Raw genomic sequence first — 27,609 nt, forward strand, 5'->3', positions numbered from 1 at the left:
GTTCTAAACCCTTCTCAGGGTCATTTTAGATATTATTTCAGTGATAGCTCAGACTTGTAGAATTTGAATATAATCAAGAACAGAAATAGGTCTAAGTAAAAGCAAGAAACATGGAATGTTAACTCAGTTTCAGGATGTCTTGCTCATTTCTTTTACAAAAAACATATTGGGCTGAAATAGATCTTTTTGGAGGCAGGCACTGGTTCATCCCATTGAGAGCACATGCCACAAAGCACAAGAATCCAGGCTCAAGCCGCTGCTTCTCATCTGAAGAAGGAAAGCTTCCTGAGTGCTCAAACACTATTACAGCTCTCTCTCTCTCTCTCTCTCTCTCTCTCTCTCTCTCTCTCTCTCTCTCTCTCTCTTCTCTCTCTCCCCTCCCCTTCCCTCTCCCTCTCTCCCTCTCCCTCTCCCTCTCCCTCTCCCTCTCCCTCTTCCTCTCTCTTTCTCCCTCTCTCTCCTCTCCCTCTTCCTCTCTCTCCCTCTCCCTCTCCCTCTCCCTCTCTCTCCCTCTCCCTCTCTCCCTCTCCCTCTCCCTCTCTCTCCCTCTCCCTCTCTCCCTCTTCCTCTCTCTCCCTCTCCCTCTCTCCCTCTTCCTCTCTCTCCCTCTCCCTCTCCCTCTCTCTCCCTCTCCCTCTCCCTCTCCCTCTCTCTCCCTCTCCCTCTCTCCCTCTTCCTCTCTCTCCCTCTCCCTCTCCCTCTCTCTCCCTCTCCCTCTCTCCCTCTTCCTCTCTCTCCCTCTCCCTCTCCCTCTTCCTCTCTCTCCCTCTCCCTCTCTCTCCCTCTCCCTCTCTCCCTCTTCCTCTCTCTCCCTCTCCCTCTTCCTCTCTCTCCCTCTCCCTCTCTCTCCCTCTCCCTCTCTCCCTCTGCCTCCCTCTCCCTCTCCCTCTTCCTCTCTCTCCCTCTCCCTCTCCCTCTTTCTCTCTCTCCCTTTCCCTTTCCCTCTCCCTCTTCCTCTCTCTCCCTCTCCCTCTTTCTCTCTCTCCCTTTCCCTCTCCCTCTCCCTCTCTCTCCCTTCTCAATTTTTCTCCATCTCTATCCAATAATATTGAAATATATACCTTTTACCAAATGTCCATTTCCATGTCCTCTCTGGAATTGGAAAGGGAAAAAAGAAAAAGAAAGAAAGACTATAGAATCACATTAAAGTAGTTTCACATCTATTGAGAAAATTTTGACATTTTTACCTTTTGCAGTTACTTGCTATTGAACGTTGTCTAGAAATCATTATTCCCTCCTGTACAGATGAAAAATAAAACTATTTAATTTGAACTTCAATAGCATTTTTATATGTGTTTTTCCCTCCCCTTTCCCTTTGTGTCTACTAGGGCAGAATATGAATACCAGTTGACCGTGCGGCCTGATCTCTTCACAAATAAGCATACCCAGTGGTACTATTTCCAAGTCACCAATACTCAAGCAGGAGTAGTATACAGATTCACTATTAACAATTTCACCAAGCCTGCTAGTCTTTATAATCGAGGTATGCGCCCACTGTTCTATTCTGAAAAAGAAGCCAAGTGTCATAATATTGGCTGGCTGAGAATAGGAGACCAAATCAAGTACTACAGAAACAACCCCGGGCAAGAGGGGCGCCATTATTTCTCTCTCACTTGGACATTTCAGTTTCCACACAACAAAGATACCTGCTACTTTGCTCACTGCTATCCATACACTTACAGCAACCTGCAAGAATATCTTTCCAACATCAATAATGACCCCGTACGGTCAAAGTTTTGTAACATACGTGTCCTGTGTCACACGATTGCTAGGAACATGGTGTATATTTTAACCATCACTACCCCCTTGAAGAACTGTGACTCAAGAAATCGAAAGGCTGTGATTTTGACTGCAAGGGTGCATCCAGGAGAAACCAACAGCTCCTGGATCATGAAAGGCTTCCTGGACTATATTCTAGGAGACTCAAGTGATGCGCAGCTGCTTCGGGACACTTTTGTCTTCAAGGTGGTACCCATGCTGAACCCAGATGGTGTGATTGTGGGCAATTATCGATGTTCCCTTGCTGGACGAGATTTAAACCGCAACTATACATCTCTCCTGAAGGAATCATTCCCTTCTGTTTGGTATACCCGGAACATGATCCGTAGGTATAGTAAGCCATTCGTTGCCTCTCTGTTTACTCAATAGTTAATTCAATAGTAAGAAACTTGCTCCCCCAACCCTACCCTTCTAATCCCAAGTTTTCTTAAGATAATTTAACTATTGCCACTTAATTTTCCCCCGTGTTTCTCAATTCTGCTTCTATCTCTGGAATTTTGTCACAAGCTTCACTAACCTCCTGTTAAAGAAGGAAATAGACTCTGAACATTTCAGTAGCTTTATGAAACTAATACATATGGATATGCCACATTTCATGCTACATCTCTTACTAAAGCTAGTGGTAGTGTTGATGTTTTCCTCAGGATCCTTGAGTACTTTCTCTGTGAAATATTAATATCTCACAGGCCCTTCTAGCACTGCACTCACTGTACAGATTTAAATCTTCCCAAAGAATATAAAACAATAGAGTATATATACATAATATTTAAATATTTATTGAATGAATAAGTGAATTACTTAATGGATTAAACAGCAACAGTAGATAAAAAATAGACTTATGCTAATGTAGAAAGCCTTCTTGGAGTTAGAAAACATCCAAACTAAGTTCAGAGAGTATTATTATTATTTTGTCTAAGAATGTGAGATCTAGAATTAAACATAGATTAAGGTACCTGCTCTCTCATTGCTAGCTGTGGAATATTGAGTAATTTAAAAGGCCAAGCTTCCATTTTCTCACTTATAAAGTAGTAATAGCAGTAATAATAATAATGATAATAATACTCAGCTTGTGGATAGGAGGACTAATGATCCCAGAATAAAATCTGGAACATTGCCGGAATTTAGTGGTGGTGCACCTGGTTGAGCGCACGTGTTACAACCTGCAAGGACATGGGTTTGAGCCCTCAGTCTCCACCTGCAGGAGGAAAGATTTGCAAGTGGTGAAGCAGGGCTGCAGGTGTCTCTTTGTATCTCTTCCTTTCCATCTCCCACTACCATCTCTATTTCTGGCTGTCTCGATCCAATAAATAAAGATAATAAAAGATGAAAAAAATTGGAACACTCAGAGAAGTGAAACCCTGTCAGTGACAAAAAGAAGTTACTCACGAATATTCCTATAAATATCATCGCAAACACTTTAGTATTTATTCTTCCAAACATGGTAAATAATGTAATTTTGGTTATTTAAGTAATATGCTATACAAAGTTTACTTTCTATTATATATTCTATATAAATATTATGGGGAACAAATTAAATTCATACTCCTACCACCATAACACCACCATTGTTTTTTAACCTTTGAAAGCATCCTCAGTGATTTTTTATCAATAATTTTCTATTGATGTTTTAAAAGTATGTATCAACAACCATGTGCAGCCTAGAAGAGAAAGAAATTAAAAACTGGGCCGGGAGGTGGGGCACCTGGCTGAACACACATGTTACAGTACACAAGGACCCAGGTTCAAGTCCCCGGTCCCTACCTGCAGGGGAAAGCTTCACAAGTGGTGAAGCAGGGCTGCAGGTGTCTCTCTGTCTCTCTCCCTATCTCCCCCTCCCTGTCAATCTCTGGCTGTCTCTATCCAATAAATAAATAAAGATAAAAAATTTTGAAAAAGAAATTAAAAACTAAGGTGGAGGAAACCCTATATCTGAATACTACATTGTGACTCTCCTTTTAAATAATTTTTATTTGAAGAAGGTGTAATCATAGCTTGTTATAAGATTACAGTATATAGCTCCACACCACACCCGCCACCTATGTACCATATCCCCACTCTCCAACAACACTGTGAATCTATAAAAAAAGATTCGGGGCTAAGATTTCGTAACTTACTCATTTTCTCCTTGGTAGATTAATGGAGAAGCGAGAAGTGATTCTATACTGTGACCTCCATGGCCACAGTAGAAAAGAGAACATCTTCATGTACGGCTGTGATGGCAGTGACAGGTGCAAAGCAATGTACTTGCAGCAGCGAATCTTTCCACTTATGCTGAGCAAAAACTGTCCAGATAAAGTAAGCATCCTTTAAGATTTGCCTTTTCTATTATTAAATGTTTCTTTCACTCACACGAGACCAAAAGTAATCTTACTCTTTAAGTTGCTTTTTTATTCAGTTGACTGGCTTATGTCATTAACCACAGAAAGCAACTATGTGAAATGTCTAGTGACCAATAGTCTGAAATAAGAAAAAAATGCTCTTTTCCCTGCCCCATCATGCCTAGTAATTGATTTAAAAAGGATAAAAGCAAGCTATTTTCTCATAAGGTGAGCAGTGAGGCAAGAATACTTTCTTACCCCTTCAACTCAGTCTTCTGCTGAAAGTTCTAATCAGAGCAAGAGAAAAGAAAAAGAAATCAAAGACAGTCTAGAAAGGAAGAAGTAATGAAGAAGGTGTAATTATGATTGTCTTCAGAGGAAACCCAAAACAACCCACAGAGCTCCTAAAGCTGAGTTTAGTTACATTATAGCATACAAGGTAAACCCCCCCACACACACAAATCTATTGCATTTCTGTAAACTCAACAGTGAACAACAGTAAACACACTATCATCTGCCCTAACTATGAGAGAAATGAAATGCTGGTCACTGTGAAGGGGCAGCACCAGAAAGTTGTTCAGAGTTGACAGACTTGTTTTATATATTGACCATGGTAATGGTTACACACACTTATATATTTATAAAATTGTCTACATGCTAATTTTTCTTTAATTATGAACACCAGTGTTTATTACAATATTTCCGAACAGGTTTCCAATGAAAATAAAACATCTTTTTTTTCTAATTAGACTTTTATTTATATATATATTTTTTATTTCTTTATTAGGGAACTAATGTTTTACATTCAACAGTAAATACAATAGTTTGTACATGCATAACATTCCCCAGTTTTCCATATAACGATACAACCCCCACTAGGTCCTCTGTCATCCTTCTTGGATCTGTATTCTCCCTGCCCACCCACCCCCACCCCAGAGTCTTTTACTTTGGTGCTATATACCAATTACATTCAGGTTCTACTTGTGTTTGTTTTTTTTTTTCTGAACTTGTTTTTCAACTTCTGCCTGAGACTGAGATCATCCCATATTCATCCTTCTGTTTCTGACTTATTTCACTTAACATGAATTTTTCAAGGTCCATCCAAGATCGGCTGAAAATGGTGAAGTCACCATTTTTTACAGCTGAGTAGTATTCCATTGTGTATATATACCACAACTTGCTCAGCCACTCAGCTGTTGTTGGACACCTGGATTGCTTCTAGGTTTTGGCTATTACATATTGTGCTGCTAAGAACATGTGTACACAGATCTTTTTGGATGGATGTGTTGCGTTCCTTAGGATCTATCCCCAGGAGAAGAGTTGCAGGATCATAGGGTAGGTCCATTTCTAGCCTTCTGAGAGTTCTCCAGACTGTTCTCCACAGAGGTTGGACCAATTGACATTCCCACCAGCAGTGTAGGAGGGTTCCTTTGACCCCACACCCTCTCCAGCATTTGCTGCTGTTAACTTTTCTGGTGTATGACATTCTCACAGGAGTGAAGTGGTATCTCATTGTTGTCTTTATTTGCATTTCTCTGACAATCAGAGACTTGGAGCATTTTTTCATGTGTTTCTCAGCCTTTTGGATCTCTTCTGTGGTGAATATTCTGTCCATGTCCTCCCCCCATTTTTGGATGGAGTTACTGGTTTTCTTGTTGAGTTTGGCAAGTTCTTTATATATGTTTATATACTAAACTCTTGTCTGATGTATGGTATGATGTATGGCATGTATCCCATTCTGTGAGGGGTCTCTTGGTTTGGGTAGTGGTTTCTTTTGCTGTGAAGAAGCTTTTTAATTTGATGTAGTCCCATAGGTTCATACTTAGCCTTAGTCTTCTTTGTAATTGGATTTCTTTCATTGAAGATGACTTTAAAATGTATGCGGAAAAAAGTTCTGCCAATATTTTCCTCTAAGTATCTGATAGTTTCTGGTCTAACATCCAAGTCCTTGATCCACTTGGAATTTACTTTTGTATTTGGTGAAATACAGTGGTTCAGTTTCATTCTTCTGCATGTTTCAACCCATTGTTTCCAACACCATTTGTTGAAGAGACTCTGCTTTCCCCATTTAATGAAAATAAAATATCTTAATCCTGTTCTGATCATCTTCAACACTTATCTTCACTTTCAAACATCTTTAAACTTATTGCTGCACCATTTTGTAAAGATACATAAGATAGTATGCACCATTTTGTAAAGATACATAAGATAGTATCCAATAGTATCAAGAATCAGTCAAATAGGTTTTTAATTCAGGATGCAGATTTAAAAGTAAAAAATTAAGGCTAGGAGGTGTCTTGTTGGTCCAGTGCCTGCCTTCTATGAGTGAGGCCTTGAGCTTGACTCCTGGCACCACAGAGGAAAAAGCACCAAGGAAGAAAGCCTGAACTCTATGCAGGTGGTGGACTGGTGCGTTAGTGTCTTTCCTTTCCCTTTCTCTTTCTCTGTCTCTCTGTCCATCTGCCTCTGTCTCTCTCTCTCTCTCTCTCTCACTAAAATAAAAATATAGAATGAAAACTGGGTCAGAGAGAAGGCTCATCTGGGTTTGTTTCCCAGAACCACATTAAAAAAGAAGATACATATATAGTCAGAATTCAAATGCTAAATATATAGTTGTCATATGTAAATGTATCATCCTTGAAATGACTAATTTCTGTTGGTCAGGAAATAAAAGCAATTGCTGAAGCTCTAGATGTTGTTACCTTTGCACAACTGCTAAGTTCCTAAATAAGAAAGACATAGTTGTCAGGAAAACTCTGGATCTCAATTGTATTTGCTTCTTTCCAGTTTTCGTTCTCAGCTTGCAAGTTCAATATTCAGAAGAGCAAAGAGGGAACAGGAAGGGTGGTAATGTGGAAAATGGGAATCAGGAACAGCTTTACCATGGAGGCCACATTTTGTGGATCTACTCTGGGTAAGACCAGCTGTTCTTGTTCACGGCTCTCAGAACTTCAGAAGGGAGATTTTGAATATAAGACTAATAGTATTGGGCCAGTGAAACAGTGCACTTGGACATTGTGCTGCTTTGCATGTACATAACCCAAGTTCAAGTGCCCACCCTATCACAGGAAGCTTTGGTACTGTGGTCTCTTTCACTCTCTCTACCTCTCCATCTTCTCTGTCTTTACATACATAAATAAGTAATTAATAAGAATAATATGTAGACAATCTGGTAGTAAGCACGTTCTCTCAGTTAGATACAAATTGCTATCTATTAAACTCTATACAGAGGGTTGCTAAACCCCACTAGAGGTATCGCCGTCTCTTCAGTCCCCTTCATTTTTAAGAATAAGTTTTAGTATATAGATAGAATACCTAATGCGTTGTTTCTTTTTTTTTTAATTATCTTTATTAGATAGAGACAGCCAAAGATGGAGAGGGAAGGGGGAGATAGAGCAGAGAGACAGAGACACACCTGCAGCCCTGCCTCACCACTTGCAAAGCTTTCCCCCTGCAGGTGGGGACCGGGGGCTTGAACCCAGGTACTTGCCACACTGTAACGTGTGTGCTTGACCAGGTGCACCACCACCCGGCCCCTAAGGGGTTATTTCATGAAAAAAAATCTGCTTATTTTTTAGAAGTGCTTCCTACAGATTACATTAATATTTACAGGAAAAATAAAAAGTCATACTTAAAATATCAAGATATAATTGTAATACATTATTGACTAATATATTAATTGATAAATTTTTGTTTATTTAACAAATATGTACTTTTAATGATTAAATAAAATTTAGATAAATAATATATAATAAAAATTAAATATTTCACTGAAAAATTATTGTTTTAACATACTTATAATGTATAGTTGTATACCACAGATAATTTTTTATTTTATTTATTTATTTATAAAAAGGAAACACTGACAAAACCATAGGATAAGAGGAGTACAACTCCACACAGTTCCTACCACCAGAACTCTGTATCCCATCCCCTCCCCTGATAGCTTTCCTATTCTTTCATAGGTAATTATAATAATGAATACTCTGTATACTATGTGTATATAGAATATAATGAATACTGTAGAGTATTCATTATTAATATTAAGCTTCTTTTTTTTTTTTTTTTTTTTTTGCTACCAGGCACTATCTAGTCCACCACTCCCAATGGCCTTTTTTTAAAAAAATATTTTATTTATTTATTAATGAGAAAGATAGGAGAGAGAGAACCAGATATCACTCTGGTACATGTGCTGCCAGGGACTGAACTCAGAACCTCACACTAAGAGTCTAATGCTTTATCCACTACGCCACCTCCTGGAGCACCCCAACACCCATTTTTTGCTTTGATTTTTTTTTCTATTTATATTTAACAGGAAAAGAGAGATTAAGAGGCGAGGGGAGATAGAGAGGAAGAAAGAAAGACACTTGCAGACCTTTGCCATTTGTGAAGCATCCCCCTTGCCGGTGGGGAGCAGAGACTTGAATCAGGGCCCTTGAGCAAGGTGATGTGCGCACTCAGCCAGGTGCTCTGCTTCCCAGCCCTCAAGATAGAATTATTTTAGAGGCAAATATTTGTGGAACAAAATCAACTGTTTTGTTTTTCTAATTTTGTTTTGTTTTTGTCATCTTATATTTTAATGGAATTATCTGGTTAATAACAACAAAAGTGTGTCTGTAGTTTTATTTATAAAATGTTTTACAGTTGGTGAGATATCATTATTGTTCTACAAAAGACTTTCATGCCTGGGACTCTGAGGTCCCGGGTTTAATCTCTAGCTCCACCATAAACCAAAGCTGAGCAGTGCTCTGGTGTTTGTCTGTCTGTCTGTCTGTCTCTATCTCAAATAAATAAAAAAAATATTTTAGCTATGCCAAGTTTGTCCTTAGAAAATGTCACAGTATCCTCCCAATAAAGAAATTAAAAAAAGAAAATGTCACATTATTATAGTTGTTATTTATCAGGAAATATATCAACTAAAAGGAATATTTTGCAAGTCAATGTAATTTCTTGCTAATTTAAAGTAACTTGAAATTAATATAATATTATTAATTACAGTGAAAGCAGAATCTTTACCCAACATTTCTCTCTAAATTATGACTGTGGTGTTTATAACTAGTAACCAAATACTCCACAACTTTCTTACTGAATTTTTTTTCTGCCTTGCAACTTGAACTAATCTGTATTAAATCAGTTTTGGTCCATGTATACAGAAGAGAGAATGAAGGAAGACAATAAGCTGCAAAGTGAACCACTGTAGGAAAGAAAATCAAAAGACAGTCTATGGAACCAGCACAGATAGTTTTGTTTAGTTTCTGTTTTGCAATTGAGACCTACCTGCTAAGGAAAATGACTAACTCATCTGCAAAGATGGATAAATTGATTAATGTTTTAGGTAACAAACGAGGCACTCATTTTAACACAAAAGATTTGGAGTCAATGGGATATCATTTTTGTGATTCTCTCTTGGACTACTGTGATCCAGATCGAGCCAAGGTAAGCAAAATTCACTTAGTAATGTATTGGGCTTAGTAATGTCAGAGCATATAGCTCGCCTGATGACCCACAGTGGGTTACTCCTTCTAATTCTCAAACCGTATTTGAAGTGTATGGGGTGTGGAGTTTAGTTTAGTTTAGTTTAGTTTAGTTTAGTTTAGTTTAGTTTAGTTTAGGTGTGTGATGTCCCAATAGCTTTTGCCCCAGGTGTCTATAAGTACTCAATTAATTAGGAAATAAACATTTTATAATGAACTTATTCATTATTTCCCCCTAGTATTATCAGTGTCTGAAGGAATTAGAAGAGATGGAAAAACATATAAACTTGGAAAAAGTATATGATGATTCAGATGCTTCTCTGAAAGAAATTACATTGGATCTAGAGTCTAGGTAAGTCAACATAGAAGAAATTGTGTAATATGTATTTTTATGCACTTTTATAATAATAATAATAAGGATAATAATATGTAATTATCAGTCTTAATAGGGAAATCCTGATTAATTTTCACCAAGTACCTACAGGTGAAGGAAAATTTATCCTAGGTCTAGTACTTTGGCTAAACCTCAGTAAGACTTCCTTTATTCAAACAATGTCAGTTTGAGCACCTACTGTGTACAATGTGAATAAAAACGTACTCAAATTAATTGTAATGTTGCCATTATCCACAGAGAACAGACATATATAAATAAGTTAGTGAATTACTAATATAAAATTCAATGCAAAGGAAGCATTGTTGGAAGAAGAAACGTACTGATTTAGTACAATTGTTATAGTGATAACAAATTAATTTGTTTGGAGGTTGAGAGCATATCAGATCATCATTGTGAACTCATGATTTTCTCTATTTTGATGTGTTCTAATCAATGTAAATCATTATTCCAGTGCTCTAATATGTCTAGAATTACCAGACCTTTGAAAATATTCTTATAATTAGGTTATTTCTATCACTACAATAAGATAATAAAGTAAAAGTAGCAGTTGAGATATTAAGAAGTTGCCAAGGGGACCAGGTGGTGGCGCACCAGGTTAAGCACACAGTGCAAAGCACAAGGACCAGCTCAAGGATATCGGTTCAAGTCTCCATTTCCCCACCTGCAGAGGGGTCACTTCACAAGTGGAGAAGCAGGTCTGCAGGTGTCTATCTTTCTCTTCCCCTCTCTGTCTTCCCTTCCTCTCTCAGTTTTTCTCTGTCCTAACAACTCAACAACGGAGAAAAATGGCTGCCAGGAGCAGTGGATTCATAGTGCAGGCACCGAGCCCCAGTGATAACCCTGGGGGCAAAAAAAAAAAAAAAAAAGAAAAAAGAAAAAAGAGAAGAAGAAGCTGCCAAAACATTCTGTAAACTAAAATAGTTTTTTTTTTCTTTGTAGTAGCCGAGAATCTGATAGTTCAGAATCCAATGACTCTCCAGCTTACCTTCTCAATTTAACTTCTCAGGTATGACTGGATTTTTTTCTCCTTACGGTTTATATATGCTAAATAGGGACTCTTCTCATTGTGACTAACCATAGGGCAAAGAAACATATAGTTATATTATTCTTGTATAGCAAGAATTATTATTTTCTGATTCTACACAATATACTTAAATTGTAGAATATGTTAGTCTTGGGGTTTTTTTCTTTCAAGCCCTTTTACTTTATAGATAAGAATAGTTAAGATACAGTGAGATTCAACTTTCAAAAGCCATTTAGGGTTTGTATGATTTCACCACTCTGGTCTGCAGAGAGAGAGAAGGAGGGAAGGGAAATACCACTGAATTGAAGCTTCCTCCAATACCTTGGCACTTACCATATGGTCCTGAGCCTGAAAGTTGAGCAAAGTAGACTCCCTACCAGGTAAGCTATCACTCCAGACAGCCCCCCCCCCAACACACACACACACACACACACACACACACCATCCATTCATGAGAGTTAATAGTGACACCTAGCAGTTAGTCCAATATTCATTTGTTTGTTTCTCCAGTAACAATGAGCTTAAGTGAGCTGCTGGAGATAAAGCAGTCAACAAAATGAAAACCCTTCCCTTTCATAGTGGGTATCTAGTTGGTATAGATAAATGAAGATAAGTAAAATGCATGCTGTGTAAAATGACAGGTGTCTAGTGAGGAGGAAATCAGCATTTGAGGAGAAAGCACATGTACAAGTATTAGGTACTAGATGTTTTTGTCCTTACCAAAAATATACACAGAACCCTAGCCTTCAACTAGATACTTTGTGGTAACTAAGACAAGCTCTTGGTGCTAAGAACACAGTGATGGTAACAAATTGCCTAAAATTGTGGCAGCAGCTTTGAAATGGAGTAAAGGATAGAGAGAGGTGGGGGAGGCTTCAACATGCATAGAGGTGGAGCTTAAGAAGCAAGGACAGTGGGGGGGGGGAGGGAACATAAGGTGAAACTAGTATATTGCAACAAAACAAAGGACTCTGGGGGAGGAGGGAAAGGGATAGGATAGAAGGATGCTAGAGTCCTGGTGTGTGATGGTGGGGAAAACCTGGGCTTGGGGAGATTAAAAAATTATACCAGTGTCCCAACAGCTGTATTATAATCTATAAATCCCCCCCAATAAAACGGAGGAGACAAAAACAAAGTAACATTGATGTAATGGATCTTTTAAAAGTGATTCTGGTAAGAACTTGGAAAAAGATAGGGCATTAAGAAAAGTTTCTATCTTCTACAAATACATAAATAACTATGCAGAGTATATTGAGATAAATGAATTTTAAGGGGAATTCTTGTGGAGTCTCAGATTAAAATGAGGAATGTGCTATTCGATAATGAAGAAAATGCAGCCCTTACTATATAGTGACAATGAACTTGACTTGGGCTTACTTTCTGATGTGTTATATAAAGCGGAACTTAAAGACAGTGTATTTAGTCATTTAGCTGAAGAAGTCTCTAAGCAATACAGTAAATTGATGATGTGGTCCCCCGCCCCCCCGCCCCGACTGCTTGTAGTAAAATTCAGCAAGAGATAGATTAGTTAAAGATGGAACAGTTAAGCAAAAATTAACCAGAGCCTGTGAGATTTGGAAAATCATCAGCCTACCCATTTTACAAAACAATGAGAACTAAGCCTATGGAAGACTAGGCATTCAGTGAGGAAATCAGTGAAGTTTGAATTGTAACTACTCAGAAGGCTGGGGAGACAGCATAATGTTTCTGCAAAAGACTTTCATGCCTGAGGCTATAAGGTCCTACGTTCATTCCCCAGCACCACCATAAGTCAGAGCTGAACAGCGCTCTGGTCTCAGTTCTCTCTCTCCCTTCCTTCCTCCTTCCTTCGATCTATCCATCCATCCTTCTCTCATTAATAATATACATAAATATATTTTTTGATTTTTTTATGTTTATTTATTTTCCTTTTTGTTGCTCTTGTTGTTTTTTTATTGTAGTAGTAGTTATTATTGATGTCATCATTGTTGGATAGGACAGAGAGAAATGGAGAGAGGAGGAGAAGACAGAGGGGGGAAAGAAAGAGAGACACCTGCAGACCTGCTGCACGCCTGTGAAGCAACCCCCCTGCAGGTGGGGAGTCAGAGGGGGTTGAACTTGGATCCTTCAGCCAGTCCTCATGCTTCGCACCAAGTATGCTTAACCCCATAAAATATTTTTAAAGAAAACTACTCAAGACAACCCAACATGGAAATTTCCAATTTGAACTAGAGGCAAAGGAGACAGAACTAAATGAAGGAAGGCTGTAAGACTTCCTAAATCTTACAGTAGGTTATCATAGATTTGTGTAACTGTGAGTGTGTGTTGTTCTTAGTGATGATGAAAACAGAGGCTCTAGATGTGATTAAGAGAACATCAGAGTCACCGGACTAAGTTTTCATATGGCAGAAGACCTGCGACAGAAGCCATAGAGCTAGGCTACCTAGGATCTCGAGCCGTGGAGCAGCCAGGCATGAGTAGCACCCTGTCATGTTGCAGGGGACGATGTTGCCATACCTGTAGGTCCAAAAGACAGAGCATGAAGCCAATGGGGATTATCCCTGAGCCTTCAGATCTCCCTGAATTAGCCTTGCTGGATGTTAACCTGCCTTAGTACCCACTGCCCCTTCCTTTTATGCTCTTTTTACCTTATAGAATGGAAATGCTACCCATATGCCTGTCACACCTCTATATTTTGGAAGCACATAACTTGGGCTGGGCGGCTGCATAGCAGTTTGCTTTTCACAGCTGGAGAGGAAATTCATCCCAGGGTGAATCAGACTTGTGAGTCTCACCCATATTAGATTCAGAAGATTCAGCTACTACTGAGATTATACTTCATATTTGCCTCCACTTCTTATTTTATTTATTTTTATTGAGGTGATATTGGTCTACAACACTGTGTAGTTTTCAGAGTACAAATCCACAATTTTTCACATGTATATTATCACACCACACTCATCAGCAAAAATATCAGTAACTCTACACCATGTGGACTTTAAATTTATTGCTAAAGTGAACTGAGACTTTTGGGGTTGTTGGTATGGAATGAATATATAAAGGACACATATTTTTGGTTTTTTAAAGGTTTTTTTTCTTTCTTTTTATTTATTATTTGATAGAGACACAGAGAAATTGAGATGGGAGGGGGAAATAGAGAAAGAGACAGAGAGACACCCGAAGCCCTGCTTCACCACTAGTGAAGTTTTCCCCTGCAGGTGAGGACCATGGGTTTGAACATAGGTCCTTGCGCACTGTAATATATGTGCTTAACCAGTTGAAGCACCACCTGTCCCCAGAAGGACATATTTGTGAACTGGGCATATATTTGGTGACATCAGAGAAAAATGCCATTATCTCAGTGTGTCTCTTCCCCTCAAAAAATAATCTTTTTTATCCAATTTCCATTAGTTATTAATGAAATCTTTTTAAAAAATATTTATTTATTTATTCCCTTTTGTTGCCCTTGTTGTTTTATTGTTATAGTTATTATTGTTGTTGGATAGGACAGAAAGAAATGGAGAGAAGAGGGGGAAGACAGAGAGAGGGAGAGAAAGATAGACACCTGCAGACCTGCTTCACCGCTTGTGAAGGGACTCCCCTGCAGGTGGGGAGCCGGGGCTTGAACTGGGATCCTTATGCCAGTCCTTGCGCTTTGCGCCACCTGCGCTTAACCCGCTGCGCTACAGCCCAGCTCCCAGTTATTAATGAAATCTTAATCTTCAGTGCATTGGTACTAGAAGTTGAGCCTTTGGTGAAGTGATTAGATCATAATGACAGAGACCTCTGGGTGGGATTGTTACCTTTACTGGAGGGGTTCTAGAGAGGTCACTGGTACCTTCCAGCATGAGAGGATATAATGAGAAGTCTACAACCCAAAAAAGAACTTTCAGAAGATTGTGCTGATCTCAACTGTCTAGTTTCCAGAATTATGAGAAATTTCTCTTAGTTATAAGTAACTCAGTATAGTATTTTTTTTATTTCTTTATTGGGAATTAATGCTTTACATTCGACAGTAAATACAATAATTTGTACATGCATAACATTTCCCAGTTTTCCATATAATAATACAACCCCCGCTAGGTCCTCTATCATCCTTTTTGGACCTGTATTCTCCCCCCACACCCCACACCCCAACCCACCCCAGAATCTTTTACTTTGGTACAATACGCCAATCCCAGTTCAGGTTCTACTTGTGTTTTCTCTTCTAATCTTGTTTTTCAACTTCTGCCTGAGAGTGAGATCATCCCATACTCATCCTTCTGTTTCTCATTTATTTCACTAAACATGATTTTTTCAAGGTCCATCCAAGATCAGCTGAAAATGGTGAAGTCACCGTTTTTAATAGCTGAGTAGTATTTCATTGTGTATATATACCACAACTTGTTCAGCCACTCATCTGTTGTTGGATACCTGGGTTGCTTCCAGGTTTTGGTTATTACAAATTGTGCTGCTAAGAACATAGGTATACACAAATCTTTTTGGATGGGTATGTTGGGTTCCTTAGGATATCTCCCCAGAAGAGGAATTGCAGAATCATAGGGTAGGTCCATTACTAGCCTTCTGAGAGTTCTCCAGACAGTTCTCCACAGAGGTTGGACCAATTGACATTCCCACCAGCAGTGCAGGAGGGTTCCTTTGACCCCATATCCTCTCCAGTATTTGCTGCTGTTACCTTTTCTGGTGTATGACATTCTCACAGGAGTGAAGTGGTATCTCATTGTTGTCTTTATTTGCTTTCTCTGACAATCAGAGACTTGGAGCATTTTTTCATGTGTTTCTCGGCCTTTTGGATCTCTTCTGTGGTGAATATTCTGTCCATGTCCTCTCCCCATTTTTGGATGGGGTTACTTGTTGTCTTGTTGTTGAGTTTGGCAAGCTCTTTATATATGTTGGTTATTAAACTCTTGTCTGATGTATGGCATGTAAAGATCTTCTCCCATTCTGTGAGGGGTCTCTTGGTTTGGGTAGTGGTTTCTTTTGCTGTGAAGAAGCTTTTTAATTTGATGTAGTCCCATACATTTATGCTTGCCTTAGTCTTCTTTGTAATTGTATTCATTTTACTGAAGATGTCTTTAAAATGTGTGCGGAAAAGAGTTCTGCCAATATTTTCCTCTAAGTATCTGATAAGTTTGTGGTCTAACATCCAAGTCCTTGATCCACTTGGAATTTACTTTTGTATTTAGTAAAATACTGTGGTTTAGTTTCATTCTTCTGCATGTTTCAACCCATTGCTTCCAAAACCATTTTTTGAAGAGACTCTGCTTTCCCCATTTAATATTCTGGGCCCCTTTGACAAAGATTAGATGTCCATAGTGTGGGGGTTTACTTCTGGGCTCTCAATTCTATTCCACTGGTCAGTGTGTCTATTCCTCTTCCAATACCAAGCAGTTTTGATTATAATGGCCCTATAATACAATTTGAGATCTGGGAGTGTGATGCCTCCAGTTCTGTTCTTTCTTCTCAAGATTGTTTTGGCAATTCTAGGTCTTTTTTAGTTCCAGATAAATATCTGTAGCATTTGTTCTATTATCAAAAAAAATGTGGTTGGGCTCTTGATGGAGATAGCATTAAATTTGTATATGGCTCTGGGTAGTATATTCATTTTGATTATGGTAATTCTTCTCACCCATGAACATGGAATATCTTTCCACTTTTTCAATTTCTTTGAATAGTGACTCATAATTTTGAATATACAAGTCTTTCACTTCTTTGGTTAGGTTTACTCCTAGATATTTTATTGTTTTTGTTGCTATAGTAAAAGGAATTGATTTCTGGATTTCAATTTCTTCGAACTTAGTGTTTGCATAGAGGAATGCCACTGACTTTTGAATGTGAATTTTGTAGCCTGACACCTTCTGTATTGCATGATGATTTCCAAAAGCGTGTTGCTGGATTCCTTAGGTTTTTCTATGTACACTATTATGTCATCTGCAAATAGGGAGAGTTTGACTTCTTCTCTTCCAATCTGTATGCCTTAAATTCCTTGCTCCTGCCTGACTGCTATGGCAAGAACTTCCAACACTATGTTGAATAGTAATGGTGATAGTGGGCAGCCCTCTCTAGTATCTGATCTGAGGGGAAATGCTTCCAGTTTTTCACCACTGAGTATGATGTTGGGTGTAGGTTTGCTATATATAGACTCCACTATCTTCAGGAATTTTCCATCTATTCCTATTTTTTTGTAGTGTTTTGATCATAAAGGGATATTGTATTTTGTCATAGGCTTTCTCTGCATCTATTGATATGGCCATGTGGTTTTTGATGTTGCTTTTATTGATGTGGTGGATCATGTTGATTGATTTACGTATATTAAACCAACCATGCATCACTGGGATAAACCCTACTTGGTCCTGATGAACAATCTTTTGAATCTGCTGTATCCGGTTGGCTAGAATTTTGTTCAATATTTTAGCATCTATGTTCATCAGAGATATTGGTCTGTAGTATTCTTTTTTGGTTGTGTCCCTGTGTGCTTTTGGTATCAAAGTGATGTTGGCTTCATAGAACCTGGAAGGGAGTATTCCAGTGCCTTCAATCTTCTGGAAGAATTTTAAAAGTGGAGGTATTAGTTATTCTTTGTAGGTATTGCAGAATTCATTTGTAAAACCATCTGGTCCAAGACTTTTATTCTTGGGAAGGTTTTTGATAACTGTTTCAATTTCATTAGCTATTATGAGCCTGTTCATGTTATCTAGTTCCTCCTTACTTAATTTTGGAAGTTCATAGGTATCTAGGAAATCATCCGTTTCTTCCAGGTTCTCTAGCTTGGTGGTATATAGTTGTTCACAGAAACCTTGCATGCTATGGTGAATTTCTTCAGTGTCTGTTGTGATATCTCCTCTTTCATTTACTATCCAATTTATTTGGGTCTTCTCCCTTTTTTGTTTTGTGAGTCTGGCTAAAGGTTCCTTGATTTTGTTCACTCTTTCGAAGAACCAACATTTACTTTGGTTGATCTTTTGTATGGTATTCTTATTTTCAATGTTATTGATTTATGCCTAACTTTAGTTATTTCTGTCCTTCTGGTTGCTTTAGGGTTCCTTTCTTGTTCTTCTTCTAGGTCTTTAAGATGTGCAATCAGGCTGTTTATTTGTGCTTTCTCTTGTTTCCTAATGTGTGCTTCTATGGCTATGACTTCCCTCTCAGTACTGCCTTAGCTGTGTCCCAAATATTTTTATAGCATGTGTTTTTACTTTCATTGAACTCTTGAAACATTTTGATTTCTTCCTTTATTTCCTCTTTGACCCAGTAGTTGTTAAGTAGTGTACTGTTAAGCTTCCACATTTTGGGACTATTACTAATCTTTTGTTGATTGTTTAGTGTTAGTTTCATTCCACTGTGGTCTGAGAAGATGCTTGGGATGATTTCAATGCTCTTGAATTTGCTGATGCTGTCTTTGTGGCCTAACATATGGTCTATCCTTGAGAATGGCCCATCTGGGCTTGAGTAAAATGTGTATTCCAGTTTCTTGGGATGAATGGCTCTGAAAATGTCCAATAGTTCTAGTTTTTCTATCTCTTCATTTAGCTCCCTCATGTCTTTATTGATTTTCTGCCTGGATGATGTGTCAAGTTGAGATAGTGGGGTGTTGAAGTCCCCTACTATGACTGTGTTGCTGTTAATATATTGCTGTAGCTCTTTCAGTAGATATTTGATGTATTTAGATGGCTTCTCATTGGGTACATAGATGTTAATATTTGTTAAGTCCTCTTGATTGACTGTTGACCTCATTATTTTGTGCTTCACCTTTGGGGGGCTTTTAGCTGGACTCTTGTCTTGGTTCATTTCTCCAGTATTTCTTCTTGTTGGTTTAACCATTTTATATAGTATGTTATGAGGTCCCTCTCAGTCCTTTTCAAATTACTGATCACTCTTGCCTGGATTGACTTAGTAGGGTAATTAAAGGGTTCATAGTTGTAGAAACTGACAGTTGTTTCAATAATGTTTTAACCCCCAAATTGGAGCACAGTGGTTTAAAAGCCTCTTTTGTTCTTTTTCTTCCCTGTAGACTATGGGAGCCTGAGGCCTTTTAAACTATATGTCAGCTTCTTAGCTTAATCACTGACTCCTGATCAAGAGATAAAGCAGGGTGGGGCAGAGATAATCCAGTGGTTATGCAAAGAGACTCTCACTACCCCATTGCTAGGTGACCAAGGTATAGATCTCCTGAGTTTCCTCATTAGTTCTCTGTCCCCTGGTGTCAGCACAGGGCCTCCTTCCTGTTGCTCCAGCTTCTGAGGGCAGTAGCAATGGAGACTCACAGTTGTATGTGGTGAGTCGTAGGGGAGTCCTCTCCTCCCTTCTGCAGTCTTTTTGTTGATGAAACAGACTGGAAGTGGTGCCTCAACTGGTAAACTGCTGGACTGTTACCAGCCACTTAATCTCTCCCTAGGCTCCTCTTTGTCCATGAGTCATACATACTTGCACTCACCGGTTGGTTCCTGAAGTCATTCTAGCCCTGTTTTCTTGTGATCCCAGATGATCTCCTTTGGTATTCCTAGTTGATATGGGAGAGGAGAGGAGAGAAACACAGCTGATGCTGCTCTGTAGCCCCACCTCTGGAAGTCTCTCCAGTCTGGTATTTTATGATACAACTGAATGCACATTTCTTTTATGTTGCCAAGGAACATATGACTCCAGACTTTAGGAGCAGCAAGTATTATTTCCATGCAATTCCTGAGTCAATAATCTATGAGTGGTTGAGTTTCTATCTAAAGTCTCTCAAAAGGTAAAGATCTCAGTCTGGTCATGGTCAAGGTTTAGTAGGAATGGATTCACTTTCAAATTCACTCACATGGTTGCTGACAAGATTCATTTCCTTGATTCATTTTCTCAGGAGCAGAGTATCATTACTTTTGCAATATCCCTCTCACTAGAAGTGAGTCCCCATGTAGAGTCCATGATCAAGGGGAGAGGATTTCACAAGGGCATAAATACTAGGAGATGGGGATCATTAGAGAACATCTCAGAAATTATCTACCACACATGTCAAAGCAAGAAATTGATTTGATCTTTGCCTTAATGCTGTAATACCAACCTGAAGGTGCTAGAATTTGAGACTGCCTGTTTTCCCTCTCAGTTCTTGTGTCCAAATATATTTGAGCTCATTTCTTTCTTGCAATGCCTTATTACTTGAAGCTAGCAACAGCCACTGCATCCACTACACATTTTGCCTCAAAATCTCTTTGTTGAGTGACCCAAGTTTGTTAGGCACATTTTTTTTCACAGCATCACAGAAGACATTTTACTAAATGTATCACCTTTGTATAACTATAATCACTATTTTTCCATCTTCCATGAATAGTTTCTTCACCACCTGTTGCTACCCACTCATAATGGAAAAGGTTGTCATATAGTTTATCATCCTATTTCAGGTATTAATTTCTATAGCATTCATGTTTTATTGCACTAAAATCTTCAGACTCTCAGCTTCTTACAGTAGTAACTATCTGGGGCCTTTTGTTTGATTATTTATGGATTGGTAGATAAGGTGAGATTCTAGTGGTTAATCAGAAATCAGTTAATGTAGCTCCAGACTATTTGTTGGGTTCAGGTCTCTTCCACCTTTCTCCCTTCCCAGCAGGCCAGCTAGTGCATGTACAGCTTATAGACAATCACAAGACATCAAGATGCCACTGGATGAATCCAGTCATATGTTTACATTTGGCATGCATGCTGTAGGGAAATATATACTATCTGAATCTCTTGGTTTTGTCCCTAAAATTTGAAGGACAGTTCTACAGGTTTGTTTGTTTCTCTTTTTGTCATAAGGGTTATCACTGGGTCTCCCTATCTACATTATTCCTCAAATTCCAGCAGGATTTTTATTCTTTTTTTCTCTAGAGAGAAAGAAAATGAGAGACCACAAGGGAGAGAGAAGTAGAGAAGGGAAAGAGATAGAGAGAAGAACTGAGAGAAGTGAGAACCACAACAGCCCCGCAACCATTCATGAAGTTTCCTGATGCAGGAGAATTGTTTCCATTGGCAGTTAGGAACTTGAACACAGTACTGTGGCATGGTAAAGTCTGTGCTCTGCTGAGTGAGCTATCTCCTGCTTCTCTGTGTGTTTCTTTCTTTATGATTTTTGTATGTTTTGGCAGACTTCTTGTCTTCAAAGTTTGATGACAAATTTGCTAATGTTACTGAGAAGTGTTTCATGTAACAATTTCCTTCTGGGGGCAGCAGAGTAGTTAACTCGGATAGTGCACTGCTTTGCTGTATGCATGACCTAGGTTCAAGCCTAGCCACTGCAGCGAAGGAAGTTTTCAGTGTTGTGGTCTCGTTTATTCTTTCTCCGACTCTCTGTCTTTATCTAGAGACAATAAAGTATGAGGGAGATGGCATAATGGTTATGCAAAGAGGCTCCGAAGTCCAGGTTCAATCTTCTGCACCATCATAAGCCACAGCTGAGCAGTGCTCTGGTAAAAAGGAAATGAAAAAAAAAAAAAAGTAAAGTAATGATTTGCTGTTGTCTGTCTATATTTTCTCTACATCTTGGGCTTTGAAGGTCTGATAATATTGAGTCTTGGTTTGTGTTTTTTTTTAACATTTATTTATTCCCTTTTGTTGCCCTTGTTGTTGTTGTTTTATTGTTGTAGTTGTTGTTGTTATTGATATCGTCGTTGATGGATAGGACAGAGAGAAATGGAGAGGGGAGGGGAAGACAGAGATGGGGAGAGAAATATAGACACCTGCAGACCTGCTTCACAGCTTGTAAAGTGACTCCCCTGCAGGTGAGGAGCTGGGGGTTCGAACCAAGATCCTTACCCTAGACCTTGAGCTTTGTGCCACCTGCGCTTAACCTCCTGTGCTACTGCCCAACTCCCTATTTTGTGCTTTTTAAGTGCATCTTCCTTGGAGTTCTTTGAACTTCTTGAATGTTTACATTCATGTCTTCCATTAAATTTAAAAAGTTTTCAGCCATTATTTGTTTCTTTTAAAGATTTATCTAGTTATTTTCTTATATAAGGGAGAGACCGGAGCACTACTTGACTCTGACATTGAATCTAGGACTCACTCTTGCCATTCCTGTTCTCTACTGCTGAAAGATCCTCCCATTCCAACATGTTTTCTCATTAACTTTTCTGGTTTGCTGGTTTGTCCAACAGAAAGAGAACCTAGCAGACTAATTATAGTCATCCTGCTTCTCTGTTCCCAGAGGGCCCTCTCCAGTTTGCAGTCTTCTTTCCATCTTTTAGAACCTTTTATTTTTATTATGTATATAATATTAGGGTATTTTGTTGCATGTAATGAGCATAGTAGTAGTAATAAGTATTCCTTCATCTTCCTAGATGTGTTATGTCTCAAGACAGGTTTATAGCTGCATATATGCTGTGTTGGGTTAAATATCAATTTTAAATATGACTCTTTTACTAGATAAAAAATAAGAACAAATATCTGAAAACAAAGAAGGAAAGAGATTCTACAATAACAAGTTGTCAAAATGTCAGAAATGACCAAGAGGTAAATATTCATTGATCTGACTATTGACAGATTCTAGAAAAAAATGGTGATAACAGACTGGTAATTATTACCTCTTTCACTTTTTATACCCTCACTTTTCCATAAGCAAAATTAATTATTAATTTTTTTACTCATAGTATTTACTGTTAGAAGCACAAGCATGAGCCCTGACGGAAGAGAAGTGTATCTTTTTTAACATGTTATATTTAAATTTTACTTATACTTATCTAACTCTGAAAAGCATTTGAGGCATCTTACAAGGACTCTTGCAAGGAAGCAAGGAGAACTAAATTAGAACTGAAAAAACAGATTAAAATACAAGAGAATAAGATACATGATGCCAGGAGATTGACTTTAACTGTGACAGTCTGAAGAGCCCTGGAAACCCATTCACCAGCAAAAAGTGAGCTTATCACTAATCATCGCATGTTTCACCTCTTCCTCATCATAAAATCTATATGAAAGTGAAAAAAAATCAACTTCCTTTAGTGTCTAGATATAGTATGGATTCTTTCTTCCACTAACTACTATAGGAAAATATAGAAAAAAAATATTGGGAGGTTTTAACTTAAGAGATTTATTAAGAAAAAGAAGAAAATAAAAAGATACTTATCCATTCAAATTCTATGAAAAAATGAGAAATGTTGAAAACTACTATACCGCAAATCATATAGCAAATAAACCTCATTTTCACTGTTTTAACAATATTGTTTTCCTTCTGGTCTGTGTCCTACTAGATTTGTGATAAAGGCCTTCTGGTGCAAAAAAACAAAGAATTAAATTCTGAGATGAAAGGTAACATTCTGTTTCTATGCTCTCCTGAATAATTAATTTATTTGCCCAACAAACTTTTTGGTATCACAACCTTAAGGCTGCCATTGTGCTTGGTCCTAGGAATATTTAGATGTATACTATACCATCTCTGCCCTCCCAAGAGCTCATGTTTTATAGTAGGTAGAGGAAAACAAGTAAGCAGATTAAGTGCAGTATTACAAGTGCAACACCAGTAGTCTAGAGAGGATCCAAGAGAGATTCGAGAAAGAAATGTTTCATTATTCCTGATCTGGAATGTGACAGACTGCAGAAATCTGGCAAGGAGGAAGGTTGGAGTGAGTGGTTCATGAACTCAAGGCATATCTATGATTTGAGATTTTATTTTTTCTTAGCAGAATACAGTAATTCCATCTTTTAAAAACTACCTTGGTCCTCTCATTTCATAATTTAATAGAACATGAGGCCATGAGAGAAATTAAATTACATTTGTTTCTTTTTTAAAAGAGATTTAATGATGATTGACAGGAAGGGTACAATTCCCACCACCAGATTTCTGTATCCCATCCCCTTCATTGGAAGGTTCTTTATTCTTTATCCCTCTGGGAGTATGGACCAAAGATCTTTACGGGATACAAAAAGTGGGAGGTCTGGCTTCTGTAATTGCTTCTCCACTAGACATGTGCATTGACAGGTCAATCCATACCCCCCAGCCTGTTTCTATCTCCCTAGTGGAGCAGGGCTCTGGGAAGGTAGGGTTCCAGGACACATTTGTGAGGTCATCTGCCCAGGGAAGTCAGGTTGGCATCATGATAGCATCTGCAACTTGGTGGTGGAAAAGAATTAAGATACAAAGCAGAACAAATTGTTTAGTAATCGGGAATCTAAAGGTAATAATATGGCAGATGAGATTTGAGGTCTCCATACTGGAAGAAGCTAGGCAGTCTATTGCAGGCATATCCCAAGGGGCCCATGACTTTACTAATATTTGCCTGAGCCCTACAACTAACATGCAAGTGGGCTAAGAGTATTGTCTGGGAAAATGGATCAGAGCAGAATGAAGTTCTCCATTACGGGGAAAGTTTATAAATACTGTTAACTGTAAACCCTATTGATCTGACCTAGGGCCTATGTCTATTCATATTTAGCACAGTATGGTACACTTCCCAACAAACTTACAGAACCTAGATACAGACCAGGGCCCATGAGATTGAACACATATTCACATGTATCCATAAGTTAGGAAAAAATATACACCTTAAAGTAAAAGTGCACAATAGTTTGCAGTGACTCAATAAGTGTAGCAAGCAAGTAGGAAGACCTAAGAAAAACACCATACACAATCAAATATTTTCTACTTAGACCCAGATACCTTCCTCACCTACTTTCTATTTCACGTCCCTCAATCACTCTAAGGCTAACCTTGTCAGATAAAGTAAGGACTACAAAGGCTGGATAAGGGCAAGAGACCGGCATACTCTCACTCCAGCCTAAGATTTGCTTTGTGTTTTGCCTTCTGTTTTTATTTTTCAACTTCTGTCTATGAGTGGGATCATCCCACATTCATCCTCTTTCTGGCTTATTTCATTTAACATGATTCCTTCAAGTTCCATCCAAGATGAAGTGAAGACAGTGAATTCATCATTTTTAATAGCTGAGTAGTATTCCATTGTGTATATACACCACAACTTAGGTAGCCAAAAGTGGCATTTTTTATACAAAGTCAAAAACATTTTGAATTTTTGTATAATTACTGGATATATATTTCTACAATTTGCTTCTAAAACTTGAGATAGCTTCATTCAAAGGTTTCCAGAGGAAATGTGTGATCATCATATATCTGAATGAGATAATTGCAGATTAATTGAAGATAGGCTCAACTAAGCTAGCTGTTAAGTTATATGAATGAGGAGGTCATGAGGTAGCGCAGCGGGTTATGAGCACGTGGCCCAAAGTGCAGGGACCGGCCTAAGGATCCCTGTTCCAGCCTCTGGCTCCCCACCTGCAGGGGGGTCACTTCACAAGTGGTGAAGCAGGTCTGCAGGTGTCTATCTTTCTCCTTCTCTGTCTTCCTCTCCTCTCTCTGTTTCTCTCTGTCCTATCCAAAAACAACATCAATAATAATAATAATAATAGCCAAAACAACGATAAGACAACAAAGGCAACAAAAGGGGAAAAAATAGCCTCCAGGAGCAGTGGATTTGTGGTGCAGGCACCGAGCCCCAGCAATAACCCTGGAGGCCAAAAAAAAAAAAGTTATATGAATAACTAATTGACAAAAAAGTAAAAAAATAAATAAATAAATTTTATTAATTTTAAAATTCAGAAAAATTATGGTGTATTCTCTTTACAGTGAAATTACCAATCCAAACACAAATGCCAAGACAATGGCTTCTAAGAAGATATTTACGGTAAAAGAACTACACTTGTGTCTTCTGCTGACTACAAACTTTCTACTTATTAGATTTTTCATTTTTCTTAATCAAAGGGACATTTAAAAGTTATTGCCATTTGAATGCCTCCTTATATTCTTCAGGTGTCTGTAACGTGGGCAGTTTTATAGATGTGCCCATATGGTGCATTTTGAAGAGTTCTAAGATTCAGTCTCCCGCAAATCTACAGCTAGATATGAATTTTGTGCTTTTATCATTACATTATCTGAGTTTCTCTTTGTGAAAATTACTTCTGACATAAGAAAATGATTTATTATAGGGGCCAGGCAGTGGCATGCCTGGTTGAGTGCACATGTTACCATGCATAAGTACCCAGGTTCAAGGCCCCACTCCCTACCTGCAGGGGGAAAGCTTCACAAGTAGTGAAGCAGTGCTGCAGGTGTCTCTCTGCCTCTCTATCTCCTCCCTCTCGATTTTTGACTGTCTCTATCCAATAAATAAATAAATAAAGATAATTTAAAAAAAAAGAAAATGATTGAGTACTTTAGAATGAATATCAGAGATTCTACTACCTGTAACAGCAATTGGAGTATTTGTAGCATAGTGATAATACCAGTACCTACAAACTGGAAAAGGAGTAGAAAGGGAAGCTAGTGCTAACATCATAAATGTTGTAGTTTTGTCAAAACAAGTATGTTATTTGGGGAAGGCCGTCCTCTTCGACAAAGCGCGCAGCTTCTGGAGGGACGTACATGGAGCAGTGAGGGAGGGAGGGGACACCTGCCTAGCCAGCCGAATCAACAATCAATGGGGTGACAGATGTCGCAGCCAGATCGCCCTCACATCCAAAACAAGTATTTTAATAGTGCTTATTATTAGTTACTTAACATTGGTTTACAGAATTATAACATTTCAGGGGTATACGTGTGTGTGTGTGTGTGCGTGCGCGCGCACGCGTGTGTGGTATGCAACTAACCACACCCACAACAAAAGTTCCTGGGCCCTATAGTTATCTACTTATCTACATCCCATATATGAGTGAAACCATCTAGGTGTTTTCTTCCACATCTTTATTTATTTCACTTAGCATAACTGCCTCCAAACCCATCCATTTTTATCCCAAACAATACAGTATTATCTTTTTTTTAACTTTAGAGTAATATTCCAGTGAGTTCATATCCCATAATTTGTTTATGCGACAGTATATCAATGGGACTTTATGTTGGTTCCACATTTCGCTTATTGTATACAGTGAAGCTGTGAAAATAGAGTTGCATTCTCTCAGATTATTGTTTTTAGTCTTTTAGGATAATTACCTAGGAGTGGTACTGCTGAATCATAAAGTACATTCATTTTCACTTAAAGACTTGTCATACTGTTTTCGAAAGGGGCTGCCCTAGTTTGCATTCCCACCGACAGTGTACATGAGTTCTTTTTTCTCTAGATCCTTGCCAACATTTGTCATTTCCATTCTTTTTCATGTAGGCTATTCTCACCCATGTGAGGTAATAGATAGCTCACTGTAAAAAACCAGTTTTTTTTTGTTTGTTGTTGTTTGTTTTTTTCATATCACTATTCCCCTATGCAGCAGTCCTGGTCCTTAGGATAATAGTATGATTAGCCATCTGAACAGTGTTATCAAGCAAGTTTTTGAGAATAGATTGAATTTACACAACAAAGGAAACATGATTTGCCCCTTCTCCATCTTTGGTTCTCTTAAGAACACCGTTTCTAGGACAAATATATAATCTAACTCTTGGTGGAACTTAAGAAATAAGGACAAAGAGAGAGAAAGAAAAAGTGAAACTTGGACTGGGCATGGTTTATTGCATCAAAGCAAAGGACCTTGGGAAGGGAGAAAGGGTAAAGAAAATGTTGGTGTCCTTGTGCATGATGATGCAAAAGTAAAAAGTACCTAAGTTTTAGATGAGAGTGTTCTGCAGAGAACTTTCATGGGGAGTTGAAAAAATGTACCCGTGGGTCAACAACTGCACTGTAAACCATTAACCCT

The 27,609-nt window shown here is 38.4% G+C and overlaps 1 protein-coding gene across 4 annotated transcripts in view; it reads left to right on the plus strand.

Annotated features, from left to right (window-relative positions):
* Positions 1-27,609, plus strand: part of AGBL3 (AGBL carboxypeptidase 3) — a 72,571-nt gene that overhangs the window by 36,088 nt on the left and 8,874 nt on the right. For 2 of the 4 annotated variants that reach the window (XM_060196613.1, XM_060196612.1), the window contains exons 7-15: positions 1,329-2,108; positions 3,912-4,074; positions 6,885-7,011; positions 9,433-9,533; positions 9,811-9,923; positions 10,905-10,971; positions 22,348-22,434; positions 23,172-23,229; positions 25,559-25,616. In XM_060196613.1, the coding sequence (XP_060052596.1) occupies positions 1,329-2,108; positions 3,912-4,074; positions 6,885-7,011; positions 9,433-9,533; positions 9,811-9,923; positions 10,905-10,971; positions 22,348-22,434; positions 23,172-23,229; positions 25,559-25,616 (1,554 nt within the window). Of the gene's footprint in view, positions 1-1,328; positions 2,109-3,911; positions 4,075-6,884; positions 7,012-9,231; positions 9,390-9,432; positions 9,534-9,810; positions 9,924-10,904; positions 10,972-22,347; positions 22,435-23,171; positions 23,230-25,558; positions 25,617-27,609 lie in introns of those variants that run through there. The other 2 variants (XM_060196614.1, XM_060196615.1) reach the window with 2 other exon arrangements.

The sequence above is a fragment of the Erinaceus europaeus genome, chromosome 8, assembly GCF_950295315.1.
Source record: "Erinaceus europaeus chromosome 8, mEriEur2.1, whole genome shotgun sequence".
Lineage (NCBI taxonomy): Eukaryota > Metazoa > Chordata > Mammalia > Eulipotyphla > Erinaceidae > Erinaceus > Erinaceus europaeus.